Below are 24,624 nucleotides of genomic sequence, written 5' to 3'. Positions count from 1 at the left end.
TAGAGAGCAGTTACATTTTCTTTCCCATTTTACCATAACCTTTTTTTTTTTTTTTTTTTTTAAATTTATTTATTATTATACTTGAAGTTGTAGGGTACATGTGCATAACGTGCAGGTTTGTTACATATGTATACTTGTGCCATGCTGGTGTGCTGCACCCATCAACCCGTCATTTACATCAGGTATAACTCCCAATGCATTCCCTCCCCCCTCCCCCCTCCCCATGATAGGCCCCGGTGTGTGATGTTCCCCTTCCTGAGTCCAAGTGATCTCATTGTTCAGTTCCCACCTATGAGTGAGAACATGTGGTGTTTGGTTTTCTGTTCTTGTGATAGTTTGCTAAGAATGATGGTTTCCAGCTGCATCCATGTCCCTACAAAGGACACAAACTCATCCCTTTTTATGGCTGCATTACCATAACCTTTTTATTCTGATGCTACATTTGGTTTTATGGACATTACCATAAATTAACAACTTTGATAAGGACATCATATGCAGAAGCACTTTATTTACTAAGCTCATTGACATCTAGATTTAATATTGAAAGAGTTAATACTGTTATTCTAAAAATATCAAATATTTTAAAAGAAAAATTTAATACTTTCCATGAACAACAAAGGAGAATAGACGTGTCTAGTGAATTGATTGAGGAAGATACTTAAGAAAAAGAAAACAAATACAGTAATTTGAATGTTTAGAAGATTTCAGAAACAAAAAAAAAGCAAATAAAATGGGCTTGGAGCAAATGAACTTAACAGTATAAGTAATGAATTTTTTTGCCATGTATATTTATGGTTTTAGAAATCATGAATTATTGATACTGTATTCTATATAAGAAAAAAATAAGAAATCGGGAATTTAGAATTGTTTATAATAAGAATGAAACATAAAGTTTAACAAGAGATTTTGCCTCGATATTCATAGATGTTTTCTAAGCCTGAGCCAACACCATGAGTCTTGAAAGTAACGGTAAGGCTGGGCGCGGTGGCTCACGCCTGTAATCCTAGCACTTTGGGAGGCCGAGGCTGGCAGATCACAAGGTCAAGAGTTCGAGACCAGCCTGACCAACATAGTGAAACCCCGTCTCTACTGAAAATACAAAAGCTAGCTGTGCGTAGTGGCGTGCGCCTGTAATCCCAGCTACTTGGGAGGCTGGGGCAGGAGAATTGCTTGAACCTGGGAGGCGGAGGTTGCAGTGAGCCGATATGGCACCACTGCATTCCAGCGTGGGCGACAGGGCGAGACTCCGTCTCAAAAAAAAAAAAAAAGTAACGGTAAATACAGGCTTTACTATAGTACACCTTCCTGAATTCTTATTAGAGCCTGTGCTCTTGAATCCTGATTTAGTTTAGCCCCAGCAAAAACAATTTGAAGATCTCGTTCATATTTAAAATTGCAAGGGTAGATTTTTGGTGAAACCATACACTTTTTGTGTGTGTATGTATATATGTGTATATCTAAAATAAATTTTTAAAAAATAAAAATATTAATGTTATACTAGCTTTATAAGATTGTGATGATTTATTAAGACTAATAGGGATATAGTGCATAGATAGAGAAATTGTAGTAGTTTTTTGTAACAGTAGGTTTTTTTTATTTGTTTATTTGTTTTTGTTTGAGACGGAGTTTCGCTTTTGTTGCCTAGGCTGGAGTACAATGGCGCGATCTCGACTCACCTCAACCTCTGCCTCCTGGGTTCAAGTGATTCTCCTGCCTCAACCTCCCGAGTAGCTGGGATTACAGGCATGCGCCACCACCCTGGCTAATTTTGTAGTTTTGGTAGAGATGGGGTTTCTCCATGTTGGTCAGGCTGGTCACGAACTCCCAACCTCAGGTGATCTGCCCGCCTCGGCCTCCCAGAGTGCTGGGATTACAGACGTGAGCCACCGCGCCCAGCAGTAACAGTAGTTTTAAAATGTTTGCAGCATAGAAAGTTTTGGTAGGAGGTGGCTGATATCTTTTATCATTATCAGTGAGCAAACAAGTTACTTTATGGAAATGTCAGTTTTGCAAACTACCATCTCCCAGGGAAGTCTTTTTCTACCTTATAGTGATCAGGTTAATCAACAAATTATTTATATAGCTTTCCTTGTCTGTATTGTTAACAGCTCTGGAGGGTACATGGGCCTTGGTTCTTGGAATAAGTTTTCTGACTACAGGATACAGAAGACAGTTACATGTTTCTAATACATGATGGGAGAAGACATACTTAAGCATCGAATACGGTTAATTGTATTATCTTACAAGTATGTAATTGACAGGTGCCAAAATATATGTGCTGATTATATGTATGGAGGATTGAGAAAGAAGAGGAGTTGAGTTAATTTACATGAGGATGACAGGTCTGAATTGATAGGATGAATTTAGGATGGTTGGGAAGAATGTGAGAGGGCACTGCGCATTTTTTCCAACCATCCACAATGGGCACTGCACATTCTTCGCAACCGTATATATCCCAACCAGATAGAGAATATTTTCTCTATATCTAGAGAATATATTGTAAACGTATGTAATGTCAGATAATTGAGTTTAACTCCAATTTTTACTTGGCACTGTAAAATTCCAATATAATACCTAAAATATAAATATCCAAATTAAATTGGAAACCCTCTTTAATATTTTTTGTTCTTTAGGATATGTATTAGCAAACTTTGACTCAGCCTCACCTGTGAACAAAACCCTTGTAAAGTTCATATGCTTAGCAGCTTGAAAAGCTTCTTTTGATATAATATGAAAGAATGCTGTGTATTTTATTGCCTTTGGGGAAAATAAATACTTGTTAAAATTGATCAGTATTTTTGCATTATAGTTTAAAACATGTCCATAAATTTCAGGTGTCACCCATGTCCATTTTGTTAGTATAACATGCTCTGGTATCTCATTACTTTAAATGATAGCCTTTATTAGTGTCATAGGTTATTTCTGCCATTCATAAATATTTTTAAATCAAAAATTCTAAATTAAACCCATCAACTCCATCTTACCTTAAGACAGAGCAGGATACAAGAAAATTTCACAGTCATAGGTCTTAGACCGAGGTTTTATACTGCAGTTAGGCTGGTGTTGTGTTACATTCTCTCTGGCGGGTTTCCAGATGTTCAGATGTCTGGCTTTTGAGCCAAAGGCAGAGTGAGCAATTACGTACGTCTGAAAATTGGGCTGTCATGCCGTAAAATGATTTAGTGTTCTTTAAACATCTTGAGTGTAATTTATGTAGCATTTGCAGAGTATTTATCATTTGGAAAATATTTAATACTCACATTTATGTGATACCGTTTGGAATACATAGATTAGCAGCCTTCTAGGACCGTAGAGTCTAAGCCTGATAATGTCAAAAGCTCTGAAATGACAGATAATGAACATCCATACAAATAAAAGTATAAAGTAATTTAACACAATCTGATTTCTAAATTCTTCTTTTCTCTCTACGTGGGCTTTTCTTTCAGGTGGATAATATTTGGAACATTTTTAGGTTTTGGCCCCCTCATGCCACATAGTATTCTTCTGGAACAGCAAGTGTTCTCATTTTATGTGTTCTCAGAAAAATCAAACTTCTCTTAGTATAATTTGGAATAGGCAAATCTCAATTGTAATAATCAGATATAGCACAAAGATTTTATTTTAACTTTTGGAACTGGGCATTATGAATACACCCAAAATGTATAATTTTTTTCTTTTTATTTACTTTTAATTGACAGATAAAAATTGTGTATATGGTGTACAACATAGTGATTTGAAATATATATGCATTGTGGAATGGATAAATCAAAGTAACATACATTACTTCATATATTTATTTGTAATTAGAAGACAAAGTATGCTTTCTTAACAATTTTCAATATGTAATTTTCAAGTACATATAATACTTGTTATTAACTACATCATGTTATAAAATAGATCTCTTGAACTTATTTCTCCTGTGTAACTGAAATTATGTATCCTTTGACCAACATCTGGCAATCCCTTCTCCCCACTCCCCCACTTCTGGTAACCACCAGGTAGATAGATTAAGACATTGAGGTTTGCTTGTAAATAGATGTTTTCACTGTCCCCAACAGTTTCGTTTTTGGCGTTTGTGTCATGCAGTGAATGAGAATATAATCAGTTGAGTTTTTACATTCTTATTTATTATAAGAATTAGGAGAACTTTGGGAGGCCGAGACGGGCAGATCACGAGGTCAGGAGATCGAGACCATCCTGGCTAACACGGTGAAACCCCGTCTCTACTAAAAAAAAAAAATACAAAAAACTAGCCAGGCGAGGTGGCGGGCGCCTGTAGTCCCAGCTGCTCGGGAGGCTGAGGCAGGAGAACGGTGTAAACCCGGGAGGCGGAGCTTGTGGTGAGCTGAGATCCAGCCACTGCACTCCAGTCTGGGCAACAGAGCGAGACTCCGTCTCAAAAAAAAAAAAAAAAAGAATTAGGAGAAGAAATAGGAGTTTGGAAGAATGTAAAGTTTTAAGTAACTTTAAAATTATATAAGAAATACAAATATACCGCTATTGTCAGGAAATATAGAAAACCTAAAAATATCCCCTATAGGCTGTGCATGGTGGCTCATGCCTATAATCCCAGCACTTTGGGAGGCCAAGGCGGGAGGGTTGCTTGAGTCCTGGAGTTTGAGTCCCGCCTGGGCAACATAGGGAGATGCTGTCTCTGCGGAAAATAAAACATTAGCCAGGTGTGGTCTGTGCCTGTGGTCCTGGCTTCTTCGGAGTCTGAGGCTGGAGGATCACTTGAGCCTGGGAGGTCAAGGCTTCAGTAAGCCATGATTGTGCCACTGCACTTCAGCCTGGGTGATAGTATGAAACTTTGGCTCTTAAAAAAAAAAAATCCCTTACAATTTTATTGTTCTATGTAAATCACTTGTTTGTGTTTTTAAATCCTTCTGTGTATGTACTTGTATATAAAGATAAAAATAAAGCGCTTAGAAAAAAGCAAAATTGAGTTTACGTTAGCTGTGCTTTTTCCAAGGTTATTTTTAATATATAATATTACTCAAGTGCTTAAGTATTTGAAATAATGGTATTGCTTTTATATTTTACAGATAAACCACATAATCCTATGGTAAATGCTGGAGCAATTGTTGTGACTTCACTAATAAAGGTAAAATGTTGATGTTGCATTTTAACCTAGTAAATTTTTTTTTTTAATAGCTAAGGCATAAAGATGAATCTGGGATTATTTATGTAGAATTGTGAAAAATTTTCTCATGGTGTTAAGAAATTGTCTTACGGTATAGAGTTAGGATCTTTATTTCAAAATGAATGATGTAGTCATTTCAAGGCAAAATTAAAAACAGATGACTCATTGTAAATTCCAACAATTATTTACTCTTGACTTGAAGATCTGGAAAATATTTAAAGTCTGCTGAATAAAGGCATAGAGGCTTTTTTTTTTTTTTAAGTTTTGGTAATTTTCCTTTCATTTCCTTTTGAGTCTTCTAGAATAAACAGTTATAAGTAGAATTAAAGGCATTTTACTGCATATTTGTTATTAGTATATGTAGAAACAAATGTTCTAGTACTTAAGACAAACTACATTTACCCTCAGATTTTCTCAAGTCTTTGATACTCTCATGAGCTGAAATCACAATTTTTATTGGAACTTATTTCATTTGGTTTTAATTAAAACAATTAAATAAGACTTATTCCAATTAAGTTATATTTTCTTATGCTTTGAAATTTGCATTGTGAGGTTTTTTTTTTGTTTTTGTTTTTTTTTAGTGTTTGGTTTGCCTTAATAATTGGAAGATCTAGTATTTGAAAATAAGTATTTGCAAATGGTTCTTGTGTAATAGATTTTTAAATCTATCACACGATTTTAGATGTTTCAGATTTTTAATTTCTAATTGTAAATTTTATTTATATTTAAATAAATTTTATTTATGTTTGGAACATTTGTATACTTCTTTGGTAAATCTGTGCCTATCTATTCCAAGTTAGAGGAAAGCATAACTACATGGCTTTGTAAATGCTTTACCGTGGATGAGGTACCCTGGTTACATGAAGGATATTTGAGTATAAATTATACCCTTGGCCCAGTTCACAACGCTTCATCTAATTTGTATACTAGAAATCCTTTAAGAGTTTTATATCTGTGAGAAAAAGCTTTTAAAATAGAAGGCTAGTATCTTAAGAATCTATGTGTTTACTTGTTACTTCAAGGCAAATTCTTTGAAAGTATTGGCCCATTTGATTCTTATAACTCTAATGAAGTAGATGTTATAGCCAAGTGTTTTTAAAATGTAACTAATTGTAATAGGCTATGGAGAAAGCTGTCAGTTTGAGGTGAAAGAAACTTGACAATGCGATTATTTGCAAGGCACAGTCCCACCTTTAGGTAGCTTACTTCATAGTATGGGATATGCAAAAGTAAATGGATCCTTATAAGAAAATCAATAAATGCTGTGATGAGAGAAAAGCCTCATTAATAATTGCTTAGATTTGAACAAGTAACTTAAATTAGAAATAAGGAAAGTTACTATAATACTTGATGAGAAAAACACCAAAATTGTTTCTTCCCAGAAAAATACCCACATACCATAATTTTACGTAAACTTCCAGGTGTTCACTACTATTGGAGGCTGATCCATGGATCCTAGTTTAAGAACTCTTAAACTGGAGAGAAATTAACATACACTACGTATAGTCTCAAAAAGGGGTTTATGTAAATAATTAATAGAAGACTTCCTTAACTGCACATAGTTAAAAATCTTTCATTTAACGATTCATGGGTTTAACAGACTACACCGAAATGCTGCATGTGGGAGTTGCATATCTGGTTATCATATCACACTATCATTTCATTAGTTTCACTTGCCATGTTTAGTCATGAGCCATAAACTATATATTGAGTTACATTTTAGTATGAGCGATTAGAAACAAAGTGAAAAGATGCGTACAACATAAGTGTGGTTCAGTGTTCAACAGTGCAAAAATTTAATTGAGTCATCTTGTACCTACAAATTTGATCAGTAGTTTTCATAAAAATTTAAATCTATTGGCAAAGTTGGAAATGAGGCTTCAGGGTATGGTTTATATTTAAGGTCAGTTTCTCCTGAGTTTTTGTTTTGTTTTTAGCATGTGTGTCTCAAGTGTTTTTTTTTAAGTGAAGTTCATAACAAATCTTGGAGAGGAAAGCCTGATGTAACCCTATGTAAAATTGAATGCCCCATAATGTGTAATATTTTTCTTAGGATCTTTTAGGGAAAGGATTAAATTCATATAAATATCTATAATGTGATCTCTGCAAATTGTATGATCACTTTGTATTTATAAATTGGTATTGGTTTGAAATTTAGGTAATAAAACCATAGCCAAAAGGGCTTAAACATTGTCAAACGCAGTTCTCTTACTTTATATAACTGAGGAAACTGAGAACCTGGCAAGGTTGTAACAGCAGTAGAATTGAACTTGAACTAAATCTCCTGATATTCAATTTGCTGTTCATTACAATTCTCTCCGCCATATTTAACCTAGGTGTTTGCTATTTCTCTTGATGACATCTTTAATTTTAATTAGCATAGTTGTATTGTCCAAAATGCAGAAGTACTATTTTCTTAATTTGAACTAGTTCAAACGATAGCAATTTATTGGTTTAAAAGTTGTATCTCATTTGATAGCAAATGTTATGTAGTCATTCTTTGGACATTAGTCAGTAAAGAAACAGGCCCTTTTCCAAGGTGCTTGCATCTGAGTACCTAACGCCACGGATACTTCGCCATGGCTGCTAGAGGTGAATTCTGTTTTTAGCTCTTTTAATGGATGACCTTAAGACTACTTGTGATTTTTTTTTTTTCTTTCAAAATTCAAGAATTTATCATGGTGCCATTAAAATCATTTTCTTCATGTTACTCCCCCACCCCAAAATTAAGTAGAGTCTTTAGTAAGACTCTTGATTTCATAATTTTGTAGTGTTGATATTTTTTCCTTGTAGGATTGGTGGTGATCCTCAGGAAATGGGGGAAGAGGCAGAGCAAATGTTCAAAAGGATTAGCAGATTGTGGAAAAAAGGAGAATTTGGACAGAAGGAGCCTGTTGCATAAATTCTTAACTACTAAGCTTATAGGAAAACTACAATATTTAAAATTTTAAACAAAGCTATATAGGTAAATACCTTTTTAAAAACAAATGTAATTTTATACTTAAAATGCACATAATTTTTAAAATCATAAGGGTACTATACTTCCTCTCTTCTCTGTGGTAGCTACTAACTTTAAAGGAATACTTTTTGTTGTAATCTGTTTTATTTGGGGGTGGTGATAATGTGTGATTGCTTGATTAAAAGGAAAGAATAAAAATAAATTTGAAAGGAACATTTATTTTTATATGACATAGCAGTATCCTTACTTCTTTTTTTTTGTCTTTTCACTGGTAAAAATTTCACCTAGTTTTAGTTTAAAAGTTAAGATCTGGTGATAACTTGAGGGTTAAGATAGGAAAATGAGGACAACATGCTGCAAAATAATTGCCACACAATGCTTTTTCATGTTAGAAATAGTAAAAGTTACACTATCTTCTATGTTTTTACTTCTTAGAGTTTTTTGTTTTTTGGTTTTTAGAGACAAGGTGTCTCTCTGTTGCCCAGTCTAAGTGCAGTGATATAGTTATAGCCCACTGTAGCCTCAAACTCCTGTGCTCAAGTGATCCTGCCACCTCAGGCTCCAGAGTAGCTGAGACCACAGGCACATGCCACCATGCAGGGCTAATTCTTTTTTTTTTTTTTTTTTTTTTTGGAGACGGAGTCTCGCTCTGTTACCCAGGCTGGAGTGCAGTGGCCGGATCTCAGCTCACTGCAACTTCCACCTCCCGGGTTTACGCCATTCTCAGCAGGGCTAATTCTTTATAAAGATGGGGTCTTGCCATGTTCCCCAGGCTGGTCCCCAACTCCTGGCCTAACGTGATCCTCCCAGTTTGGCCTCCCGAAATGCTGGGATGACAGGCGTGAGGCATTCTACATGGCATGCCTCATTCTAGTGGTAGTTTCCAGTTTTTGTCATTTAAAGAAGCTCAGTTTTCTTTTTAATCAAAAGTATTTTTGAATTTTAAAAATTAGGGTTTTTTTTTCTTTAAATAATTTGTAATCATACTCATTGAAAATCAAGATAAGCTTAGTTAATGTTTATGTAATGTTCAATTTGGTCATGTTAGCAATAGCCTGTTAGGTATGCTTATAAGACATGGTTTGCTTATAAGAGTGGTTTGTGACTCTGAGAGTAATGCATAATGCCTTGGACTGGCAACATTCAGAAGACAGGATTATATTGGTTTATTTACTTCACGTTTATATCAGTTTATGCTTTAGTTTTTTTTTTTTTAAGTGAAAGGTAGAGCATTTATTGTCAACTAAAAATTGTTCTGTTAACTTTATTTTTAGGGTTAACCTATGAAAATACTAGATCTAGAAAAACATTCTTTTTTACCTGGAGTGTCTTATTTTTTATTTTACTAATACTCTTTAGCTTTAAACCATTTTCAATCATAAGATTAAATTAAGAATATTTTGTAAAATCATTTTTAGTTACCTCTTTTTGCCTCTTCCTTTGTGATGTCTAATTTTTAATTGGCTTGCACCTCCATACTTTATGAATGGAATCAAGTGTGATACTTACAAAATAACTCTGATTGATGCATTGACTTTAAATGAGCCATTTTAGTATTAAATTTATTGACAGATGTCCTTGTTAACAGTGTTTTTCACCTGTGTTGTAAAGTATGATATATGAATCAATTCATAAATATGTTATAAAAAACTGTATAAAAACACTGCAATATAGTTACATTAATTTTTTAATAGATAATGTTAAAACTCAGTGGTGCTTTATCAAATTTTCATTCATATAGTATTTTTCAAAGGAATGTAAATTCTGTAACTTGACAGGCATATTTACAGAAAAATTTGTATAGTTTTTTAATATCAGGATCTGGTTACCCTTTTCAAACAACCCATATGGGTTTGTTTTTTTTAAATCATTTGGTGAGTGGATTAGAAATTTTGATAAGTATATTCCAATTTGGTTTATTTAAAAAATGTTCCAACTGTTTTTACTACAAATGATTATAACTTTTTAAAAAATAATACAGTATCTAATAATGCTCATACAGTGATCTTCCAACTGGGATAAACATATCTTTGGATTCCATACTTGGAATTCTTTCCAAGGAATACTGAGGAATTGATAGTTTTAAGATAAGTCAGTTTCAAAATCTGTTTCTATATGCACCTTTTAAAAAATTAATCTGCCTTTAGTCCAGGTGTCCTCCTATTTTCCAAAAGAAAGACATAGTTCTCATGTCTTTCAAATTTTAGTACAGTGCACAGCTTCAGGTTGTAAAAACCTCAACCCACCAGCAAAAGAGGACATTTTGAAATATTAGAGTCAGTGTTGTTAAGGAAGGTGAACCATTGTAATGACTGGTAATAAGTCATGTTGTATACTAGGTTGTTTCTAGTTCTTTGGTTTCAACAAAATCGAAAGAGAATCTAAGTAAGTTGTCAGTAAATAAGAGCATTAGCATAATTTTTGAGGATAGAGTACTGTGTGACTTTTGGCATGTAACGAGCTGGAGGCATTAACTGAGTAACACTGCTGTAATAAAACTTTTAAAATTTCAGTGTACTTATCTATTATAAGCAAAGTTTCTCAATTCACACGTCTGTAAAACTTAAAAATAGGAAGAGAATTAGTCGTGAGTTCATTCTAGCAATAGAAGATATCCACTGATACATGAACTAAAAATCAATGACTGTTTCAAATGGGAAAGAAAAATGCTCAAAAGGAAAATCTTGCAAATTAGTGTGGGAAATTATTAGCAAATAAATATTTTTCCTTTAATTTTTTATTGTGAAAAAATTCAAACATATATAAAATAGACGCGTATGACCAGCTATCATATATGCATGCCCAGCTTTTATTTTTGTTAACATCTGTTTCTCCACCCAACTCACCCCACTACTCCATAATGATGAAGATAATGGGTTTTTATCATTTTTAGTTTTGATTTTGCATTGGGGGTGGTTTACTCTCTTTTGTATATGTAGGCATGTGCTTTTCCTAAGAACTTTGCAAATAAACTTTTTACTGTAACTTTTTCAGAATTAATGTGACATGTTAATGATTATTAGATCTCATCAATCCTTGGGGTACATGAAGTCTTTCCAAGAGATACTCAAGCAGATATATTTTATTGACTTAAGTTAAATGCCATTTCCAGGGTAAATTATATGAACAAATAATAATCAAATGCCTTTACATTTAAATGGGGGAAGTTTTGGGGAGAAACATTCTTTAGTCAGTGCACTTATTCAATACAGGCATACCTCAGAGATATTGCAGATCACCTAACTAAAGTGAAGATTGCAAAAAAGCACGTCATACCAATTTTTTTGTTAACCAATGCATACAAAAGTTGTGTTTATACTATAATCTCGTAAGTGTGCAGTAGTATTGCATCTAAGAAAAAATACCAGTGTGAATACCTTAAGTAAAAAATATTTTATAGGTAAGAAATGCTAAGGAGCATCTGAGCCTTCAGTGAGTTCTAATCTTTTTGCTGGTGGAAGGTCTTGTCTTGATGTTGATGATTACTGACTGGTAAGGGTGGTGGTTGCTGAAGATTGGGGTGGCTGTGGCAATTTCTTAAAGTAAGACAACAATAAAGTTGCCACATCAATTGACTCTTCCTTTTATGAAAGATTTCTCTGTAGCACGCAATGCTCTTTGACAGCATTTTATTCAGAGTAGAACTTCTTTCAAAATTGGAGTCAATCCTCCAAAACCCTGCCGCTGCTTTATGAACTAAGTTTATGGAATGTTCTCAATCCTTTGTTGTATTTCAGTGATATTCAGAGCATCTTTACCAGAGGTAGTTTTCATCTCAAGAAACCACTTTCTTAGTTCACCCATGAGAAGCAACTCCTCATCCGTTCAAGTTTTATCATGAGATTGCAGCAATTCAGTCATATCTTCAGGCTCTACTTTCAATTCTAGTTCTCTTGATATTTCTGTCACATGTGTAGTTACTTCCTCCGCTTGGACTCCTCAGTCATCCATGAGGATTGGAATCAACTTCATTTGAACTCCTGTTAATGTTGATATTTCGACAACCTATGATCATGAAAGTTCTTAATGACATTTAGAATGGTGAATCTTTTCCAGAAGATTTTCAATTTACTTTGCCCAGATCTATCAGACAAATCACTGTTATTGCAGCTATTGCCTTATGAACAGTGTTTCTTAAGTAGTAAGACTTGAAAGTTGAAATTACTCCCTGATCCTGCAGAATGGATGTTTGTTAGCAGGCATGAAAACAACATTATGCTCCTTGTACATCTCTATCAGAACTCTTGGGTGACCAGGTGTGTTGTTAGTGAACAGTAATATTTTGAAAGAAATGTTTCATTTTGTTTTTTTTCTGGCTGGTCATGGCGGCTCACCCCTGTAATCTCAGCACTTTGGGAGGTTGAGGTAAGAGGATTGCTTGAGCCAAGGAGTTCAAGACCAGTCTGCTCAGTATAGTGACTCCCATCTCTATTAAAAAACAAAATCTTTTTTTGAGCCGTAGGTTTCAACAGTGGGCTTAAAATATTCAGTAAACAGTGTTGTAAACCGATGTGGTCCAATCCAGGCTTTGTTATAAGCCCAGGCAGGGTAGATTTAGCTTAATTCTTAAGGACTCTAGGATTTTTGGAATGATGAATGAGCATTAGCTTCAACTTAAGGTTACAAGCTGCCTTGGCCCGTAACAAGTCAGGGTGTCCTCTGAAACCAGACATTAACTTCTCCTCTTTGGCTATGAAAGTCGTAGATGTCATCTTTCAATGAAAGGCTGTTTCATCTACATTTAAAATCTGTTGTTAGTGTAGTCACCTTCATCACTGAAGTTAGGCAGATCTTCTGGATAACTTGCTGCACCTTGTGCATCAGCCCTTGCTGTTGTTTCACCTTGTTCTTTTATGTTATGGAGACGGCTTCTTTCCTTAAACCTCATGAATCAACCTCTGCTAGCTGCAAACCCATTTCTGCAGCTTCCTCACTTCTCTCAGCCTTTATAGAATTGAAGAGAGTTAGGGCTTCGTTCTGAATTAGGCCTTGGCCTAAGGGATATTGTAGCTAGTTTGATTTTTTTTTTTTTTTTTATCTAGGCCACACAAACTTTCTCCATGTTACCGATTATGCTGTTTTGCTTTCCATCATTCGTGTGTTGACTGAAGTAGCATTTTTAATTTCCTTGAAGAACTTCAAGAAATGCAAAGGAAACTTTGCATTTACAACTTGGCTAACTGTTTGGTGCAAGAGGCTCAACTTTTGGTCTGTTTTGACTTTCAACATGCCTTTCTTACTAAGCTTAATAATCATTCTGGCTTTTTAAAAGTGAGAGTTGTACAACTCTTCCTTTCACTTGAACGTTTAGAGGCCATAGTAGGGTTATTAATTGGCCTGTTTTCACTATTGTTGAGTCTCGGAATAGGTGGTCCCAAGAAGAGGGAGAGAGATGGGAATGGACAATCAGTGAAGCAGTCAGAACATATACAACATTTATAGGTTAAGTTTACCATTTTACATGGACATGGCTTGTGGCACCCCAAAACAAGTGTAATAGTAAGCAAAAATGACTGATCACAGATACCCATAAGGCATGTAATAATAATTATCAAAATGTGACACAGAGACATAAAATGAGCACATACTGTTGGAAAAATGGTACCAGTAGATTTACTTGATGCAGAGTTATCACAAACCTTCAATTTCTTAAAAAATGCGTATCTGTGAAACACAACGAAGTGAAGCTCAATAAAATGAGGTATGCCTGTATTTTGTTTTGCTCTATTTACATAATCTGTCTAGAGAATGTTGAGTACCCAAAATGTTATACTGTATAATGCTAGACATTGGTAAATACCAGTTGTTTCTTAAAAACAACGTAAGAGCAAAACTAATTGTGCTTTAATTTAGTAAGTCACAAAATAGACCAATTATGTTACCATAGTCTAAAGTTGAATGGTTTTTATTTTTGTATATTAAACATGACAGCCCAATGAAGACAACTTGTAAGAGTTTCGTAGGGTACAGTTTAGGTCACAGAATGAAAGTTCAACATAACGTGTTTATTTTACATTGATTGTTTAACCAGTAATTATCCATATGACATCGCAATGCAAATGCTGACATCCGTTTCCAAAAGAGTTGTTTTTTTGTGCTTTTTCTAAGGTTACAAAGGTTTTTGTGGTTTAAATGTTGTTACATATTTTACAGCATTAGGATCTATGGAATATTTTGACAACTGCAACAGTTCAATGAAGTTGGTAATTTCTTCTTTTAATTATTTTTCATTGAACAGCTTTGGAGTTACATTTCTACATTTTGATTTCTGGTATATAATATAAGGAAAGAAAAAATTATGTCAAAGGATACTTTAGAGAAAATACACAGCTAGTGATTACAATATGGCTGTAACTGAATTATCCTTAATCTTGTTGAAGTTTTGTTAATGCCTAAGTTTGATGAAATAGTATGGTGGTCCTTCTAGCTACTGATTGTATAAATGTGATTGCACGTCTTTCTTAAATAAGGTGATTTGTAGGTTTTCACATATTGTCAGCCACACTCTAATCCTCTTGTAAAGAATGAACCTGGCTTTATTCAATTAAATAATTCTCTGGTACAGGTTTTCCTCCCATAATATTTTAAAGTATAATGTTTTGGATTTTTTTGAGGGTAAAGTAAAAAAAAAATGTGTTTTAAAAACTTTAGTTGTCAAATTATTTTATTTTAAGCCTATTTTAGAAATTAGAGATGTATTGTTTCTTTTGGGTGCATATCACCAATTAATACGTTTGATTTCAGATCTACAACTTACTGCTTTGTAAACTTCGCCGAGGTAAAATGAAACCATTTGGCTACTTGAACTGATGATCTACGTTACATAGGTTTTTCCTATTGACATTTGCAATAGATAACATGTCAGAAATGAAAGTGATGAAACAATACATCTTCCATACTCTGAATTGGCATAATGCTAAATACAATAGAAGCTAATTTTTTAGACTGTGAAATATAATTTTTTTTAGTTCAAATATTATTATAACAAGTGAGAGCTATTAGGAATAGAGCTTTCTCTACAGTAGTAAAATGTAACCAGAATGTTTGCATATACTGGAATTATAAAAGATTAGTTTTGCAGCATAACTCATTTTTCTAACTCTAATATTAAAGGATTTAATAAAATACAAATAGATTTTTCTTAATTCAAATATTTTATATATACTTAATTCTTTTCGAAGGGTGAAACTTTATTTTAAGTTTTTTAAAATATAAGATTAAATAACACATTTTAGCAAAATTATGTACTGTCATAAAAGATAAGGGAATTTCATGGTAACTTGTAGTTAAATTTCTGTAACTTTGGGTTGGGTAAAGATATACTTAAAATAAAGCATTCCCTTTGTAATTCTGATGCATTCTCAACAACATATGGGTATTAAATAACATGTAAAAGAGTTTATATAAATGTTAAATTGCTTTAGAACTATTTCTTAGATTTAAAAATACTAATGCAGTATATTATAATGGTAGCTGTTTGAAATTTTGATATTAGCTTGAAACTTAACTGTGGTGGTACCTATATTAACATATTTATGTCTCTTATTTTTTTGCAGCAAGGAGTAAATAATGCTGAAAAATTTGACTATGTAAGTGCAACATGTAATTCACTTTTCATGCCACATTTTCTATATATTTGTTTTTTGATTACTAATTCCTAATTTTGGTTTATAGGTCATGCAGTTTTTGAATAAGATGGCTGGTAATGAATATGTTGGATTCAGTAATGCGACGTGAGTGTTTTAAATGCTGTTTTGTTACGTAAAAACACACACTGTATTTAGAATTGATCTGCTCTCTTTTCATTAGAGGGAAATGAATGATATCTAAATTACCTGCCAGAAACACTTAAAAATACTTTAAATAGTTTTGACAAATTTCTCATAGGTAATCGTACAATCAGAAGAGACCCCAAGTTTATGTCAAATTACTGGTGCTTATTCAGTTTTATCTTTGCTTATAATACCTGTTTTACCTCTCTTCTATTTCTGTTCCAGGCTATCTGGACTTTTACCCCAATTTTTTATTTTAAAATTTGTCAGTCTATAGAAAAGTTGAAAAAATAAATCTTTTACTTATATTTTACTTATATTTTCTAATATTTTGTCTTACTTGCTTTTTCTCAACCTCTGTCTCATTAGATAGATAAAAATATGTATGTATACCTCTGCATACAAATATGTAAATATGTATGTACATAGATTTTTTCCCCCTAAACCATTTCAAATTAAGTTGTAGACATCATGATACCTCACCCTTGAATAAGAAAGCACATACAGTCTAAGAATAAGGACATTCTCCTGTATAACCACAATATCATTAACACATGTAAGAATTTTAATGTTAATTTTAAAATATCATGACATTAATCAATATGTAAATGTCCCCATCTCTTCCCCAAGTGTCTTTTACAACTTTTATTATTATTTTTTAGATTCAGGAACAAATCAAGGTTCTTACGTTGTATTTATTACGATGTCTGTTTTGTCTGTTTACTTAGAACAGTTCTCTGCTCTAGATCTTTGCTTTTAAATATTTTTATATGGGCTTTTATTTATTTATTTATTTATTTTTTGAGACAGAGTCTTGCTCTGTCGCCCAGGCTGGAGTGCAGTGTCGTGGTCTCGGCTCACTGCAAGCTCTGCCTCCTGGGTTCACATGTTCTGCCTTGGCCTCCCGAGTAGCTGGGACTACAGATGCCCACCTCTACGCCCAGCTAATTTTTTTATATTTTTAGTAGAGACGGGGTTTCACCATGTGAACCAGGATGGTCTCAATCTCCTGACCTTGTGATCCGCCCGTCTCAGCCTTCCAAAGTACTACGATTACAGGCATGAGCCACCGCGCCCAGCCATGGGCTTTTATTTTTAAAGAGTGCACGCTGCTTGTTTTATAGACCAGGGATTGCTGACTTTTTCTTTGAAGGACCAGACAGTAAATAATTTATGTTTGTGGACCATACGGTCTGTGTCGTAACTTCTCAGTTCTGCTGTTTAGTAGAAAAGCAGCCATAGACAATACGAGGCTGTGTTCTAAAAAACTTTATAAAAACAGGCAGCAGGCCATATGGTGGATGTTTCCCATTTTGTATTTGTCTGATTGGTTCCTTGTCATTAGAAACATTATTCTGTTAAACATTATTGTAATATTATTATGTTTTAGCATGTATACTACTATTTTATTCTTATTTTGCACTTCCTGCTTTGCATTTCAGGGGTAAGCATTTTAAGGTTGCATGCCTTCCCAACATTAATTCATCAGCTTAAGTATCTTTTCCAGGAAGTATTCCATGAATCTCAGCTTGCCTCTTTTCTGTGCTCTCCTATTACCATATTTTATCAAACTTATTACATGTCTCTCTGCCCCATAATCACCATTAGACTCTGCCCTCCTTAAGACCTAGATGGAATGTTGTGTCTTCCAGTTCATTTCTGTATGCATGTTATCTGGCAGATAATAGGCACTTGAGATAGTGTTGAAAAACTGTGTCAGTCACTTTGATAATTGCTGACTAGTTAGTCATTTATCTAAACTATGTTATTTTTTTTTAAAAGTATGGCAAATTGATAAGAGTTTGAAATGTTAAAATGTACAATTAGAAGGGGCTGTCCACCTCAGTGATATAAAGAACATTACCCACAGTTCCTCTAATATCAGCAGCCCTTTTAGACTTGTAGGGTAATTCTCAAATATAATGCAAATTAAATCTGTCTAAATCAAAACTCATTCTCTTTCTTTCCAAACTGCTCTTTGCTCTACAGATAGATCCCTATGTCAGTTAATATTATCATGCTCTCAGGCTATGTTAGAAATTCAGGCTTTGTATTAGTCTTTACTCAGTCTCTCCTTTTCTTCATCAGGTTGGAAGATTATCCAACTACTTGCATGTTTGATCATACCTCTCCTTCCATTCCTATCACAGCTGCCTAAATTCAGGCTTTTGTAGCTCTCATTACAGTATTCTTTTAATAGATCAGTCATCGCTTCTTTTTCCCCTTTTTCAAACTGATGTCAGTTATCTTTCTAAAATGTAGATCTGATTAGGTAACTTGTTTGAAAGACCTCAGGCTTTTGTTTTGTGGGTAGTAAGGAGCTATTACATTATTCGACATCTATTGATTTTGATAATTTTGTCCCAGTCTCCTTCGTTTGTTTGATGTTTTCCCACTCTTCTCCATGTGTGTTTCCTGGTTACATCAGAATATTTGCCATTCTTCAGTCGAGCCGTGTCCATAATACTTTTCTAACCGTTCATGCTGCATGGAATTTCCCAGTGCCTAGGCCTCGATGGTCTTGATGGTCTCGATGTACCCTGGAATCTGTTAGTCCATTGAATCCTGCAAGATCCATTTTGTGTTTCCTACTCTCAGTGAAAGTTCCATGATTATATCAAGTTCCCTGATTATGTCAATTAAAATGGACTCTTATTGTACTTTTGGGTAGCCAGAGGATTCTGCAGTTTTTCAGTGTATTTTAATGGTAGAAGATTTGAGAATTTTAAAATTAGCCTTTTTATTTACAAAATATGAAGACTTGAATGGGCCTGATTCATTTCAGTCATTTTATAGCCAAGAAAATGAAGATTGAAAGAATTACCACTTAAAAGACTTGTCCAAAGCTACACAAATAGCCTGTTGACAGAATTGATTGGAACTCTGTAGTCCTAAATCTTAGTTCAGTGTTCTTCATGCTGTACATTGCTATACAAATGAAATTATGAACAATCACACTTTTAAAGAAAGTACATAGAGCAAATGTTTTTTGTTTTTTTCTTCTTCCAGGTTTCAGTCTGAAAGAGAAAGTGGAGATCGAAATTTTGCAATAGGATATTACTTAAAAGAAAAGAAGGTTTTTAAATTTTTGTTTCTCTTTCAAATTATTCTTTCATTTAATAAAATACATGAAGATGTATGCTAAGAATTCAACAATAGCCTTTAAGCAACTACCTATTACTATTTAAGGTGCAGAAGTTTTTGCAGAGTGCTCTTGAGTCAGTATTATCAAATTGTTAATGTTATTATTAAATTGATTTGTATCTGGCAGTATTTAAATATTTGACTAATTTTATTTATTAATGCAAATTTTGTTTGAGGTTTAGTCTATTTTTTCAAAAGCATAATAATACCTGATTAGTGTTAACTACTCTTGATTTTTTTAAGTGGCTGGTCTAGTAACTTGATTTATACATCGAGAATCATTTTATCATTGTCAGTTAAACTAGTGTCTAAAAACTTAAATAATGTGATAAAATTTTGCTTTTTTGTTTCATGTTTATACTCTTTTAGAAGTTACATGCTATTTTATTAATTAAAATGAAACACTTGTGTACATTTGAAATTTTTCATGTAGTTCTCTACTTATATGCATTCCTGTGTGCCTGAATTTTTAATTGCCTTTCTATTTTTTTAGTGTTTTCCAGAAGGCACAGATATGGTTGGTATATTAGACTTCTACTTCCAGGTAATTTAATTATATAAATTATATATATAAATAGATGTGTTGGCTGGGCACGGTGGCTCACGCCTGTAATCCTAGCACTTTGGGAGGCCAAGGTGGGCGGATCATGAGGTCAAGAGATTGAGACCATCCTGGCCAACATGGTGAAACCCCATCTCTACTAAAAATACAAAAATTAGTTGGGTGTGGTGGTGCCTGCCTGTAGTCCCAGCTACTCGGGAGGCTGAGGCAGGAGAATCACTTGAACCTGGAAGGCCGAGGTTGCAGTGAGCCGAGATTGCGCCACTGCATTCCAGCCTCGTGATAGAGTGAGACTCCGTCTCAAAATAAATAAATGGATGTGTCACATTATGCAAAATATAGGTGTCTCAGAAATCTTGGTTCTAGGCCATGAGAAAATACATTTTTCATTGACTTTCAAAAATGTCTTCATAAAAGGCAGTCTTATGTCCATGTTGCCTAAAACATCATGCCTCAAAATGTAATAGGGACAATTTTTTCTGTAAACATATTGAAGAATTGTCAAAAATAATGTACACTCCCAGAAATTGGCACTCCTAATTATAAACTGAGCTCTAAATTTTTTGTAGCCTTTACATTTTGTTTGGGAAAAGTTTTTTTTTTTTTCCCCAAATAATCAGAGGGCTCTTATTAAGCATTTAAAAGTGTCAGTGTCTCAGCTGACTTGGTATCTTGTAATTTCTTTGTTACTGCTCTATCCTGCCTTAACTGGTACTAGTTCATTTCTGCAGGTCATATGTCAGGCTTTCTTCTAAGTTAGAGTAGCTCTCAATATTGAGGGGGCGGGACTGGGCAAGAGGGACCATGTTACACAGTGGGCTGTGGTATACAGAACTCAGTTTAGAATAGCCTTCCTGGAGATCTCTTCTCTCACCCACATTTTCAGTTCAATTTATTCTTACAGATTTAACACAGCTGGTGCCACTGATGAGACTGTAATGTGAAGCCACATAGGAGGCTGCATTATTGTTAATTTCCAGTTCACCTTACATTTACCTGTCTTTAGTTTTAAAAGTTCCTTAATTTTAACCTTTCAGTAATCTTAGAGAATATATAAGTGAGGTTGATAATGAGTTAGATTTTGATAGATGTCCAGGTTGCAGCTTTTCATCTGCCCAATGTGAAAAACCGTAAACTGGGAATCCAGACCATCAATACAAAATTTAAGGTCTAGCCCAGCGACTTATTAGCCATGTGACTTAATTTTAGTTACTGATCCCTAGTTTCCTTATCTGTAGCATGTGCCTGACCTGTCTTGCCATATTATGTGGAAGATAACATGAGATGATATGTGAAATTCCTTTGGAACTAGCCTTTATTTTTTCCTAGTCTGTATGAATTTTTTTCATAAGCTTCTTTTCCTTTGGGATACATATTTAAATTTGGCTGTTACAGAATCTACTATAATGTGACATTTCTGTACTTCATGGCAAAAGTCAAGAAATGGCCATAGAAGTGATACTGACTTTTTTGGAGAAGGGGTGCATCAAATTGAACGACCATTGAGATTTGCAGGAGAGTACCCAAGTTAGCATTGGGCAAATTAGTAATGTGCTGCCTTATGACAAACAAAATTCCAATTAATGTTAAGTATACATTAGGAAATGATCATTGGAATTGAGAAAGCCTTGTATGATTAAGTCGACCTTATCACAAGTCTTTGCTCTCTGGGGCAGTATTATAAGTCAATTCTGTCGTTTTTGAGAAATAGGGAAGAGATTTTTGATATAAATAGGCAATCTAGTCAAAGTTAAACACACAATGTTTTAATTCACTATACTTAGTTTTCCTCCTTGCTATTTCCAGACCTCTTTGTGCCTCTTGTAGATCTTGGAGTATGGCTGAGGAAAATTTACAAGTTGAGAACCCTTTCTTCTCCTATCTACTTTCTTTTTTGACCCCATCTCATCCCAATTTTGCTTACTATTAGCTAAAAATAAAATGTGGAAACATTTATTTTCATTTTATGGGTAAATTTGGGTTTGGTATGGTGAACTATTTTCATTATTTTGATTGTGTTTAAATGCAAAAATTTCATCCTAGAGGGTATATTTAGCACCCATAGTAAATATCAAATAAATATTAATAAGTGGTCTAAAGGATAACATTTTGGTTTAGGCTTACAGAGCATCTGAGACAGATCTGCTTTATATTTTTCTTCCCCTTTGTCCTTTGCCTGTTACCATATAAATGGGGATACTGAGCTTTGTTATGGGTGAAATGTCAGGCACTTTAGCATTTTTTTCTAAAATGATGATTTCTCATGTAGACACTATCATAATCCTCATGTATGGTGCTTTACCTTAAAAATATTTCATGGCTCATTTTTTTTCCTGTTGAATTAAAAGTAATTATGCTTGTGTATTCCACAGAAAGTATTAATATTTAAGCAGATTTGAATATCACATGGGATAATAACAAATCTTAGTGTTTAGAGGCTGGCACTTCCTAGTCTAGTTCTGCCATTAGAAGACTGAGTATCTTTGGCCAAATCAGGGTAAACCTTAAAAGGGGGTAGGACTTTGGTCAATTAAAATCTTTAGAATGTCCTCAAGTTTATATTAATCACTTTGGAATAAATATTTCAGATCTGTATGAAATACCAAATAAAATAGATTATCTTAGAAGTGAACAGTAATATTAAAAGTAATATGAGAATTCTGCTTTTTCTTTGTGTTAGCTGTGCTCCATTGAAGTGACTTGTGAATCAGCCAGTGTGATGGCTGCGACACTGGCTAATGGTGGTTTCTGCCCAATTACTGGTGAAAGAGTACTGAGCCCTGAAGCAGTTCGAAATACTTTGAGTTTGATGCATTCCTGTGGCATGTATGACTTCTCAGGGCAGTTTGCTTTCCATGTAAGTAATTGTTTAATTTTAATTTTCTCTGGCAAGAAACTAGTCTGAACTGGTTCTTTGAAAAAATGCAGTTTGAACTTAGCTTCTAAAGCTGTATATTAATTTTTGAGAGGCTTGTTTTTAAGGTTAATTTGTTACAAGATTAGTAAGGAATAGAGCTAAGGTCTACCAGAGGTTCTTAAGAACTTGGAAGTTTGATTTATAGAACCTCATTCCTTCTGCTTTTAAGGCAATCCAGTGTACAAGGTTAGTACAGTCTTTCTTTACTTTTAGTTGTTAATGTTTAGCATTATGATGATTATGTATCTTAAGAATTCTTTAAGTTCAGAAAGTTTGCAAAGATGTGACGTTTCACATCTTTGATTACAGCCATAGATGTTTTAATGACTAAAAGTATATTAAAGTTAAAACTTAACAAAAATGTACTGCTTTAAGCTCTGTTGTGCATTTGCCACTTCTAAAGCGTATTGACTTTTCTTATTTCATTCTGCTCATGTCAAGTCATAATGCCATTCTAAAAGCTTTTTTTGTTTTGGAAATTTTCAAACATGTAAAACAGAGAGAGAGAGATGCATTTAATGTTATCCATCACTCAGCTTCAATAATTATGAATACATGACCAATCTTGTTTCATCTGTATGTGCATCTGTTTCCCCATCCTTGTCATATTTCAGCATATAATTCTAAATAAGGACCCTTAACAAAACATAACAATAATATAATTTTTACATATAAAAATTAAATATTACGTATCAAAACTTTAATATCATTATTAATATCAATATTAAATTGAATATCATCAAAATATTTAGTCAGTGTTCAGATTGCCTGGATTATCTTGTAAATTATTATTTCTTTTTTTTTTTTTTTTGAGACAGAGTCTGACTTTGTTGCCCAGGCTGGCGTGCAGTGGCATGATCTCAGCACACTGCAACCTCTGCCTCCTGAGTTCCAGCGATTCTTCTGCCTCAACCTCCTGAGTAGCTGGGATTACAGGCGCCCGCCACCACACCAAGCTAATTTTTGTATTTTTAGTAGAGATGGGGTTTTGCCATGTTGGCCAGTCTGTTCTCGAACTCCTGACCTCAAGTAATCCACCCGCTTCAGCCTCCCAAATTGCTGGGATTACAGGCGTGAGTCACTGCACCGGCCTATTATATTATTTTATGGTTTGTTTGACTTGGGATACAAATGAGGCGCATACATTGTGATTGGGTTGTGTGTCCCCCCTTTTTTTTTTTTTTAATCTATTGGTCTTTTGACCGGTCTCTCTTTTTTTCTTGTTTGGTCGAAAAAACTGGGTCATTCAGTCTATACAGTTTTCCACTATCTGTACGTTGCTGATTACCTCTGTTCCATCGTCCCTTGTATTTCCTATAAATTTGTAGATCCAATTCAGGTGTTTTTTTTTTTTTGTCTGCTTGTTTTGTTTAGTTTTGTGTAAGAGTACTTTATTGGTATACTTCTTTTATTTTTGTTTATTTATTTATTTATTTACTTATTTTGAGACGGAGTCTCACTCCGTCACCCAGGCTGGAGTGCGGTGGCGTAATCTTGGCTCACTGCAACCTCTGTGCCCTGGGTTCAAGTGATTCTCCTGTCTCAGCCTCCCAAGTAGTTGGGATTACAGGCACCCATCACCACACCCAGCTATTTTTTGTATTTTTTTAGTAGAGATAGGGTTTCACCATATTGGCTAAGATGGTGTCTATCTCTTGATCTCATGATCTGCCTGCCTCGGCCTCCCAAAGTGCTAGGATTACAGGCACGAGCCACTGCACCCGGTCTTATTGGTATATTTCTATCCAGAGGTACTTACTAACTGAATGTTAGTAAGCAGTTAATGAACACTGCCCTAATGACATTAAGTTTTGTTTTTATCATTTGTCAAGTTTTGCTAATATAACTTAAATTTTTTGAGGAGGAGTAATTTTAAATTACCATTTTCTTTTAAGAATATATAACTTTTTATTGTTTTCTAATTGTAAAATATTTAAAAAATAATTTGTTATATTTAAAAACAATACATTTATTTAGAACAATTAGAAAATATAGTCAGAAAGAATAAAAGCATCCATAGCCTCACAATTTAGATATAACTGCTATAATTCCTTAGAGTGTATCTTTAAACAATTTTTCTATATTCATATCTATCCCAAACTGTTTTGTAACTTTTTTTTTTTTTTG

General features: G+C 34.0%; 1 protein-coding gene across 2 annotated transcripts in view; it reads left to right on the top strand.

Moving 5' to 3' along the window:
- GLS (glutaminase) overlaps window positions 1-24,624 on the top strand; it is a 71,592-nt gene that overhangs the window by 11,234 nt on the left and 35,734 nt on the right. For both annotated transcript variants that reach the window (XM_011974218.1, XM_011974219.1), the window contains exons 6-11: window positions 5,046-5,104; window positions 15,659-15,691; window positions 15,777-15,835; window positions 18,884-18,950; window positions 19,512-19,562; window positions 22,261-22,437. In XM_011974218.1, coding sequence (XP_011829608.1) covers window positions 5,046-5,104; window positions 15,659-15,691; window positions 15,777-15,835; window positions 18,884-18,950; window positions 19,512-19,562; window positions 22,261-22,437 — 446 coding nt within the window. The remainder of the gene's footprint in view (window positions 1-5,045; window positions 5,105-15,658; window positions 15,692-15,776; window positions 15,836-18,883; window positions 18,951-19,511; window positions 19,563-22,260; window positions 22,438-24,624) is intronic.

Source organism: Mandrillus leucophaeus, unplaced genomic scaffold (assembly GCF_000951045.1).
Source record: "Mandrillus leucophaeus isolate KB7577 unplaced genomic scaffold, Mleu.le_1.0 Scaffold143, whole genome shotgun sequence".
Classification (NCBI taxonomy): domain Eukaryota; kingdom Metazoa; phylum Chordata; class Mammalia; order Primates; family Cercopithecidae; genus Mandrillus; species Mandrillus leucophaeus.
Note: the sequence above shows the minus strand (reverse complement) of the source record. Positions and strands in the feature narration are given on the sequence as shown.